This window comes from Cebus imitator, unplaced genomic scaffold, assembly GCF_001604975.1.
Source record: "Cebus imitator isolate Cc_AM_T3 unplaced genomic scaffold, Cebus_imitator-1.0 Scaffold14, whole genome shotgun sequence".
Lineage (NCBI taxonomy): Eukaryota > Metazoa > Chordata > Mammalia > Primates > Cebidae > Cebus > Cebus imitator.
The window spans coordinates 11656440-11667110 of NW_016107329.1; the positions used below are offsets into that span (position 1 = coordinate 11656440).

General features: G+C 43.0%; 1 protein-coding gene across 1 annotated transcript in view; it reads right to left on the minus strand.

Moving 5' to 3' along the window:
- Positions 1-2383: 2383 nt before the first annotated feature.
- Positions 2384-10671, minus strand: part of IGBP1 (immunoglobulin binding protein 1) — a 32113-nt gene continuing 23825 nt past the window's right edge. The window contains exon 4 of the mRNA XM_037729315.1: positions 2384-2874. Within this exon, the coding sequence (XP_037585243.1) occupies positions 2726-2874 (149 nt within the window). The 3' untranslated portion in view covers positions 2384-2725. The remainder of the gene's footprint in view (positions 2875-10671) is intronic.

Below are 10671 nucleotides of genomic sequence, written 5' to 3' on the forward strand. Positions count from 1 at the left end.
AAGCCTATATAAAGGCAGAACCTTCCTTTGTTAAACGAGCTGGGTTTTAGACACATCATTGCTCGGCCCGCAGAAATAATAATCCCCTTTTCCTTCCTATTCAGTATTAGAGCTCTCTGTCCCTCGCGGCTGTTCCTGCTACAGGTGTATATGTTTATGGGGTACCTGAGATGTTTTGATACAGGCATGCAATGCATAACAATCACATCATGAAAAATGGGATAGCTANAACTCAGAAGCCTTTTCACATGTGGTTCCTAAAGCTGTAAATCCAAAACCCTTTTCACTCGTGATATCTAAGGCTATAAACTTAAGATTCTTCCATGTGTAATATCTAGAGTGTAAGCCTATATAAAGGCAGAATCTTCCTTTGTTGAACGAGCTGGGTTTTAGACACATCATCGCTCGGCTCCCAGACGTAATAAACCCCTTTTCCTTCCCATTCGGTGTTCGAGATCTCTGTTTCTCGCGGCTGCTCCTGCTACAGGTGTATATGTTTATGGGGTACCTGAGATGTTTTGATACAGGCATGCAATGCATAACAATCACATCATGAAAAATGGGATAGCTATCCCCTTAAGCATTTCTCCTTTGTGTTAAAAATTATACACTTTTATTTTTAAATGTGCAATTAAATTATTGACTATAGTCACCCTGTCGTGCTATCAAATAGGTCTTATTCATTATATATTTTTGTATCCATTAACCATCCCCACCCCCCCAACCCCTCCCTCCAGTACCCTTCCCAGTCTCTGGTAACCAACCTTCTACTCTCTATCTCTCTGAGTTCAATTGTTTTGTTAGCTTCCACCAATTAGCGAGAGTTTCTCTTTCTGTCAGCCTGCAATTTTTAAAGCCAGAATTCAAACCCACCTTGTCTGGTCTGTCTCTTAAATATCAGAATGTATGAAGGGGTTTAATTGAGCTGGACCCTCTGGAAGGCCCAATCTTAAAGGGACTTCGACCAAGGAGGTAACTCCAACTTGGCCCATTTGAGAATAAACGCAGGGTGGAGTTTCAAGAGCAAAGAAATAGGGCATTGCTAGAGGCAGGCTGGGAACCATTGAAAGAGAGCGGAAAATGATGCTTTCCAAATCTTTGGGGACTTTAATCTGTGCTCTCCCAGTTTCAGGAGCTTATGTTGTGAGGGTGAGATGACTCCTCTCATTAAGCAGTATACAAATAGATTATCGGTAGTCTTCTATCATCTCCCACGAAACACAACCTCCCCCTCATCACCTGACAGCCCTCCACTAACCACCCTATAAACGAGGGAACTGAGTCTCCTTTTCAAACCCCTCTCCTAAGCTAGACTGCAGAAGCTGGAGGGCTGAGTCATCTTCCTCTTAAAAGAAAACCCGTGTAACAAAGCCGCAGAAGTATGCTTTCTGTGCAGATCATTTGTTTCAACACATGGCTGCTTTTATAGGATACCAAAGCAAGAACTGAGGACACTGTCTTCTCTCTTCCCCAGAAAGTAGGTGCCCTGCAGTGTCATCTGTACTGTCCCCCTCCTCCACACCCACTATCTGCGTGATTGCAGGCACCTCACTAAGCAGCCAAATGACCACCGTGGCACATTTACCCAGGCCGTTTGGATTGTGCCAGGTATCTCCCAGCATAGGCAATAAGGACCAATTGGAATTAGGCTGGCCAGGCGCGATGGCTCATGCCTACAGTCCCAGCACTTTCAAGGCCGAGGCAGGTGGATCACCTGAGGTTGAGTTTGAGACCAGCCTGACCAACATGGTAAGGACTCATCTCTACTAAAAATGCAAAAATTAGCTGGGTGTGGTGGTGGGCGCCTATACCACCAGCTACTTGGGAGGCTGAGGCAGGAGAATCGTTTGAACCGGGAAGGCAGAGGTTGTAGTGAGCCAAGATTGCACCGTTCCACTCCAGCCTGGGCAACAGAGACTTGTCTCAAAAAAAAGTTAGGCTTTGGCCTGAGGCTGCTCTTCACCCTAAGGGATATATGGTAATGTTTGCATGACAGTAAAGGCCCTGGCCTCAGATACACACACAAGGAGGACTCTGTGTCTCCTCCTCTGTATCTCTCATTTCTTCTTGCCAAGCTAGGACGAGGTAGATAGGACCAGGAAGTAGACTACATCCCTTTGCGGTCCACTTACCTACAGCTATAGTTTCTGAAAATAGCACTGTGTGGCACAGAAAGCTCTCCCCTTATAGAGTGCTGGATTGCTTCATGGTGCAGGGTGTTACTTATATGGCTTCATATCATATGCCCAGTAGGAAGAATGCCTGCGCAGATCTGATGCTGGACAAATTCACTGCCCACATCAAAGGGCATTTCTCCATAGGCCCAGAGACCCACAGCTCAATGCCCCCACTCCCCCATCAAAAAAAGCAGCTGATAGCCATATTTCTGCACAGGCTCATGTAATAGAGGGGACTTTTATTTTTTCAGAGAATTCAGACAGCCATTGATTATACAGAGCCATTTCTCAGCACTCTTCTTTCTACCTAAGAAATTAGAATACAACATGATGAGGATGATGATGCCAAAACAAGACTGCTGGTTCACATCACCTAGGATACAAATACACACTTAATCACTTGACACTTTATTGAATGCAAAGCAAGATTTAGCATCTTTGCCTTTGTTGTACCTAGCTGAGGCCGGAGCCCAGGGAGGGGAGGACTGCATGATTTTTCTTGGCGGGGGGAGGTGTGCACCCTGCAGTCCTGTGGTGTTGTGGGAAGATCAGCCCATGTTCTGTCGGTTGCCATAGCCCCTAGGATGGGTGTCCTTCCAGTCATCCCACTCCCGAGCTCTGTACAGCGTTTGTTCATCATCGTCTTCCTCTTTTTTTTCTTGATTTTCCTGTTGCTGAGCTGCTTTTCTGAATTCTTCTTCTAAAAGTGGAAAAATTAGAAAGGGAGGTGAGAAATTGAGGGAATGTTAATAAGTAACGTCAGGGGCCTCAGTTCCACTCTGAGCACAACCACATGCAATGAGAACAGGAATACAGCCAGCTGCCTACCCTGGGCCCGGCGGAAGCGAGGAGAGCACTTGCATTACCTAATATATCGCATGTTAAAAAATAGTACCAAAGGATGCTCTGAGCGGTTTCCACAAGGCAAAAATCATAAAAGGTGCCCCTCAGAATGAATTCTATTTTGGAAGAGAATTCTTACAAAAATGGCCAACACGCCCCGGTCCCAAAACACAACACTACCACCACCACCAAACACCACCAGCATTCCAAAAACACGAAAGTAAAAAATATTTATGAATTTGTGATTTGTGAGTTGCTGGGGTGGGGGGTGGGGGTGGGATTGCAGTTGATGTTTCCTCCTCCATCCATTTCCTTTACTATAGTCATACAATTTTTTTGTGCATAAAACTGAAAATCACAGGGCAGTTGAACCTACCAGAAAAGAATGCCTATGTATTATTTTGCAGTGCTTGAAATAAATAGGTTCTGAGGTCCAAATGGCACTTATCATGCAGTGTACACCCAAAAGAAATTAAACCAACTGCTGCATCTCTTTTGCATTTTTTTCTTTTGTGAGATAAAGCAGCATTTTCCTGGCTACTCTGAGTTTGCCCATGAGAAATAGTCTCATTATTATGAATGAAATGTGTGGGGATCTGATATCTTCTAACAGCTCAGGAGTCTTGTATTTTCCTTTTTTGAGATAGGGCTTCTCTCTGTTGCCTAGGCTAGAGTGCAGTGGTGTGATCACGGCTCACTGCAGCCTCAAACTTCTGGGCTCAAGTCATCCTCCTGCCTCAGCCTCCAGAGTAGCTGGAACCACAGGCATGAACCACCACATTTGGCTAATTTTTATATTTTTTGTAGAGACAAGGTCTTCCCCTATGTTGCCCAGGCTGGTCTTGGATATCCTAAAGTGCTGGGGTTACAGGCGTGAGCCACCTTGCCTGGTTCATTTCTTTAAAACCCTTTATTATAAAATAAAAGATGGTAGAAACCATACAAGTACATAGAAAACAAATTTTTATAAAGAGGCCTTATAGCTTCCACTCAGGTGGAAACAGATCTCCTGTATCCATCCCAAAAGCCTCTCTGTGTGCATTATACAAATCAACTCTCCTCCCCCTGGCAAAAGTAACCACTATACTGCTTTTTATAGTAATAACTTCCTAGAGTTTATTATAGCTTTATTACCCAAGTGTACATCACTAGACACTGTAATTGTCCATTTGTACATCCATTTTTTACTAAATGTATTTTTTTAGTAGAGTTGTGCCACTATCACCACAATCCAATTGAAACAATTCTATAACCCCAAAAGATCCCTTGTGTCCATTTACAGTTAATTCCCATTCCTTTCCTCCCTGCCCTCAGCTCCGAGCCCATGAATTTACTTTCTGTCTCCATAGATTTGCCTATTCTGTACATTTCATATACATGGAATCAAAATCATGGAATCTGCGATCTTTTGTGGTTGACTTCTTTCACTTAGCATCACTTTTTTTTTTTTTTTTTTTTTTTTTTTTTTTTTTTTTTTTTTTTTTTTTTTTTTTTTGAGACAGTCTTGCTGTCTCCCAGGCTGGAGTACAGTGATGCAATCTCGGCTCACTGCAACCTCCACCTCCTGGGTTCAAGTAATTCTACTGCCTCAGTTTCCTGAGTAGCTGGGATTACAGGCACCTGCCACCATATTTGGCTAATTTTTGTATTTTTAGTAGAGACAGGGTTTCACCATTTTGGCCAGGCTGGTCTTGAACTCCTGACCTCAAGCGATCTGCCTGCCTTGGCCTCCCAAAGTGCTGGGATTACAGGCGTGAGCCACCACGCCCAGCCAGGCATCATATTTTTGAGGTTAGTCTTGCCTATTTAAAAATGTTTTGGTATCTTTTAAATCTGTAGGTTCCCCCTCTATCCCTTTCTTTCAAATTATCTGTTGAAGAAGTTGGGGCATATGACCTGGAGAGTTTGTTTCCCAAAGACTGGATTTTGCTGATTGCATACTCATGATGCAGTCTTAACATGTCCTCCTGTATTTTCTGCAGATTGGCAACTGAATACAGAGGCTTGATCTGACTCAAATTTGATCCTTTCGGCATGAATAACTATACGTGGTGCTGCATTCCTTCATCAGGAGGCATGTAAATATCTCTGTCTCACTGTAATGTTAGGAGGTATTGATGTTCAATGCTGAGAACCATTCATTTACTGGGGGATTTCAAAAAGGTGATAACCTTAATTTTAACTTTTTTTTTTTTTTGGAGACACAGTCTTACCCTGTCACCAGGCTGGAGTGCAGTGGTGTGATATTGGCTCACTGCAACCTCCGCCTCCTGGGTTCAAATGATTCTCCTGCCTCAGCATCCCGAGTAGCTGGGACTACAGGTATGTGCCAGCATGCCCAGCTAATTTTTGTATTTTTAGTAGAGATGTGGTTTCACCATGTTGGCCAGGATGGTCTCGATCTCTTGACCTTGTGATCTGCCCACCTTGGCCTCCCAAAGTGCTGGGATTACGGGCACAAGCCACCGTGCCCGGCCAATTTCAACTTTTTTAAATTAACTGAAATACTTTTACAAAGAGAGCCTTCCCCTCATCAACTATTTGGTTACCTAGTAGAAAAGATAAAATACTTGACTCCTCCTTTATTTACCATTTCTCAAGATAATGGGTTACAATTTGGTTTTGTTTTATCATATAATTATGGGCCAGGCACAGTGGCTCACACCTGTAATCCCAGCCCTTTGAGAGGCCGAGGTGGGAGGACTGCTTGAACCCAGGAGTTCAAGATCATCCTAAGTAAGATGGCGAGACCCTGTCTCTACCAAAAGAAAAAAGAAAAAAGAAAAAAAAAGAATGATACTTATATTGGCTCAAAAAATTATAAAAGAAAAAAACTTAAAAAATCTGCCAGGCATGGTAGTGCATGCCTGTAGTCTCACCTACTTGGGAGGCTGAGGCAAGAGGATTGCTTGAGCACAGCCTGGGCTGAGTGAGACCCCATAAATTAAAAAAAATATGAACTCACAGATTTAAACATATTTGATGAGTTTCAACCAGTTGCAATTATTATTATTATTTTTGAGACAAAGGAGTCTCACTCCTGCCCAGGCTGGAGTGGAGTGGTGCAGTGCAATCTTGGCTCACTGCAAGCTCCACCTCCCAGGCTCAAGTGATTCTCCTACCTCAGTCTCTTGAGTAGCTGGGATTACAGGCATGTGCCACCACGCCTGGCTAATTTTTGTATTTTTAGCAGAGATGGGGGTTTCACCATGTGGGTCAGGCTGGTCTTGAACTCCTGACTTCAAGTGATCCACCCGCCTCGGCCTCCCAAAGTGCTGGGATTACAGGCATGAGCCACCATGCTGGCCCACAATTACTGTTTTAAAAAACTGTATAAATCAACCTTTTAACTTTAGAGGTTTTCAATTTACAGAAAAATTGAGAAAATAGCACCAAGTTCCCACATAAGCACACCCAGTTTCTTATTATTAACATCTTATATTAATAGTTTCTGTGATACAACTAATGAACCAATACTAATACATTATTAACAACTAAAGTCCATACATTATTCAAATGTCCTTAGGTTTTACCTAATGTCCCTTTTCCGTTCCAGGATCCTATCCAGGATACCACAGTACATTTTGTTGTTTGTCTCCTTAGTCTCCTCTAGGCTCTTTCTCAGACTTTCCTTCATTCTGATGACCTGGACAGTTTTGAAGAGTACTTGTCAGGTATTTTGTAGGATGTCCCTCAGTTTGGGTTGCCTATTTTTTACAGAACTACAGTTATAGGGTTTGGAGGACAATACTATATATACAACAACCTGACTTCACACTGATAATAGCCCTGATCACCCGACCAAAGTGGTATTTGTAGGTTTCCAATTAAAGTTACTTCTCCTCCCTCCTTCGACGTTGCAGTCTCTGGAAGCAAGCCAGTAAGCACAGCCCACACTTATAGGGTGAACAGTCATGCTACACCTTCTTGAAGCAGGAGTATCTACATAAAATTATTTGAAGTTTTTCTGTAGGGGAAGACTTGTCTCTTCTCTCTCATTTATTTACTTATTCAATTACCTATTTCTATCACAACGGACTGGTGTGCGTTCATTTTATTCCTTGTGTGATAATCCAATACTGTTAAATTTACTTTCCTGCCCAAGGCCTCCCAGTTTTGGCCTGTGTTCAGCCGACTCTTGCGTTCCTTTAAAACTCCAATAGTTTTCTGAGCTCTTGTTTTCTAGTACAGAGAGCCCTGAGTTAAGATTTTTCAACTTTATGATGGTATGAAAGTCATATGCATTCAGTAAAAATCATACTTCATATTCTGAGATATTCAATATTTTAGCATAAAACAGGCTTTGTGTTAGATGATTTTGCCCAACTGTGGGCTAATGTAGGTGTTCTGAGCAGGTCAAAGGTAGGCTAGCTTAAGCTATGATGTTGGGTAGGTTAGGTATAGCAAATGCATTTTCAACTTACAATATTTTCAACTTACAATGGCTTTATCAGGATATAATCCCATCATATGTGCACTATAAACTGACAACAAGATGCTCAAGGCTAATCTTGTATATTCCCCACCCCAGCCCTAGAATCAGCTATTTCTCCAAGGAGTCTTGATTCATTTATTAGAGGATGGTATTAGAAGCCAAGATTTGGGTGTTGGATGGACTTGTTACTACTGTCAGTTATCCTCTGTGAAGCCAAATTGGCTACTGAAAACATCTTCAAATTGGCTTTTGCTATGACCCCAGTGGTCTTTGAAAGCTCCTTCCCTATCTTTTATGACAAGATGTTCCAAGCTTATCTTGTACATTTCCTGTCCCAGAATTGTAGTTAGTTATTTCTCTAAGACATCTTGATTTCTTAAAATAAGGAATATTGGGAAAAATATGTCTGTATCACAATTGGAATTACTGGTATACTTATTGCTTCTGGGCTGGTCCTTGTTTCTAAGCCTTTTCAGTGGATAGAGCAAAAGCAGGGGTGTGTTTACTTTTAAATAAACAGTTACTTACATTATCTGGGCACAAAGGCAATACATACTCCATTCTCCCTTTTAATCCTCATTTCATCTTCATTCTACAAGTAACTGTACATTTAATGCTCGCTACCTGTCCTTACGTCAATGTCTCTCAACACTTTGGCTGTCTGAAGCTCATTCTCTAGCAAATTCATGGGATCGTGGGAACAATATTTCTTGAATTCCTGCATGTTGATAAATATCTGTACTCTTTATACTTGAAAGTCAGTTTTACCAGGTATAATGTTCCTTGGCTCACATTTTTTCCCTGAGTTTCTTAAATATCTGCTATTCCATTTTCTTCTGGCATAAAGTGTAGATCTCAAAAAATCTGAGGGTAACCTAAGTTTCTTTCCTTTATAAATCACCTACTATTTTTATTGAAATGTCTGTGGCTTTTCTTATCAAGTGACCGTGGCGCTTGAGCCCTCCGGGAGCAGGAGCTTAGGCCTGGCAGAGAAGCTGGGCCTGGTTTGTGGAAGCAGTTGCACCTCTTTAGTGCCTGATCCGACTCAGTCCCTCAGCCCCAGGGAATTGAAGCTTTGGCCCAGAGGAGTAGCTGTGACCCCAGTGCTTTAGCCTGCATGGTGCCTGGTCCCTGGACCCTCTCAGAGGAGCACACCCTTGGCTAATCTGTATACACTGTTCTCTGGGCCAAACAGACACAGCACCCCCACCTCCCTGGATCTGGACCAGCCCTCTGGGGTCTGAGCTGCTGAGGGGCCCCACCTCCCTGGGGAGCAAAACCAACACTGCACTGCATCCCACCCACTAGAGTTCAAACCACAGCTATGCCCCACTGTTCCTGGGGCTGTGTTGCCACGGCATTGGGCCTCATAGAGCTTCCAGGGTCCACTACACAGTATCTTCTCTCCTGGTGCCTGAATTGCCACTGTGCCCTCCTCCCTAGGGTCTGAGCATCTGGAACACCCCTCCCTCCCCAGATCCATGCCAGTTCTATGCCCTGAACCCCAGGATCAGAATCACAGCTACATCCCTGACCCTGGGTCCAAGCTACTGGGTAGTGCCTCAGAGTCATAGTCCTCTGCTTAGTGGCATGCCTGAGACTGAACCTGCACCCATGTCACAGGTGCCACAGCAGTTCAACCAGACACTGGACCCAGGACCCAGCTCCACAGCCACTCTGAGCACCTGTGCCTTAGAACACAGCACTGCTGTGGCTGCCTGTGGGTCACGTCACACCCAACACCAAGAGGGATTCCTCCCCGCCGGCTTTTTTAATCCCAAGAAACTTTCCTCAATATTAACATTTAGCATTTATTCTTTTTCCCTGCTTTGGCTTTCTTCTTCAGATAATCCTATTATCTGTATGCCAGGTCTTCTTTACTATCTTCAGTATATTTCACTTTTCCTCAAACCCTGTTTACCATTTTTCTTTTAAAAATTGTCCTTCCTTTTACCGTAGTGGGGCATTTTCTGTTGTGTTCACACATTCTTGTTTCCTTTTACTTTAGCCTAAATTTCTGAAATGATTCATGTTCCCCAAGTTGTCACATTTCTGAGTTTTTCTAATCCTGCTTTATATTGTCCTTCCATGTCCTATGTTATTTTCTGAATATCTTCCAACTCATTTTTACATACCACGTTTCAGATTTGTTCTGTATTTTGAGCATGTCTTTCTGGAACGTTTTCTCTTTTTCTCGTCTAATAATTTTGTGTAGAATTTGACTTTGGTAATTTTCTGTTCCTTTTTTTCAGTGTTGAGCTGTATTTCACAAACCATAAAACCTACCACTTAAAAGTGTACTTTTTTTTTTTGAGACGGAGTTTCGCTCTGTTGCCCAGGCTGGAGTGCACTGGTGCAATCTCAGCTCACTGCAACCTCTACCTCCTGGGTTCAAGCAATTCTCCTGCCTCAGCCTCCCAAGTAGCTGGGACTACGGGCACGTGCCACCATGCCGGGCTAATTTTTTTCTTTTTTGTATTTTTAGTAGAGATGGGGTTTCACCATGCTGGCCAGGCTGGTTTTGAACTCCTGACCTCGTGATCGGCCCGCCTTGGGCTCCCAAAGTGCTGGGATTACAGGTGTGAGCCACCATGCCCAGCCCAGTTCAGTGCTTTTTATTCAGAGTTGTGCAGCCATCAGCACAATCTGCTGTTCGTTTTAATGTCAAATACGTTTTTCTAAACTTGCAGAAAGAAGGAAGGTTCAGAGTAGCTTTTCTAACTCATGGAGGCTCGTTTTCTGCTGTTTTTATGTACATTAAAGAAATATGGTTACTTGCTTGATTGGAGTTCCTCATTCTGGTCCTCTTTCCTAACTTCATCTGGACCTTTTCTTTCTTTTTCTATTCCTGTCCTGCTTAATTCAATTCTACTCTTAGCAATTTCTCCTCAGTGTGAGTCCCTGACCTGGAAAGGAGATCTGCTGGATCAATTTCAAGAGTCCATTAAGGACCAGACTACTCCATCCCTTTCGGACCTTCTGACTATGGGTCCCTCATACTCATCCCTCCCAGTTTCAACTGCAGTTCTTAAATTGGACTGCCATACTTTCTAGGGAATATGCCGTTTTGGAATTCTGTTTGTCAAGTTTTTCAGATGGTCTGTCAACTCCGGTTTTCTCCTACACAGATGCCAATAGCTGCTGGATCTTGTGGCTATGGGTAATTTGCCCTTACCTGTTTTTTTTTTTTTTTTTTTTTTTTTTTTTTTTTTTTTT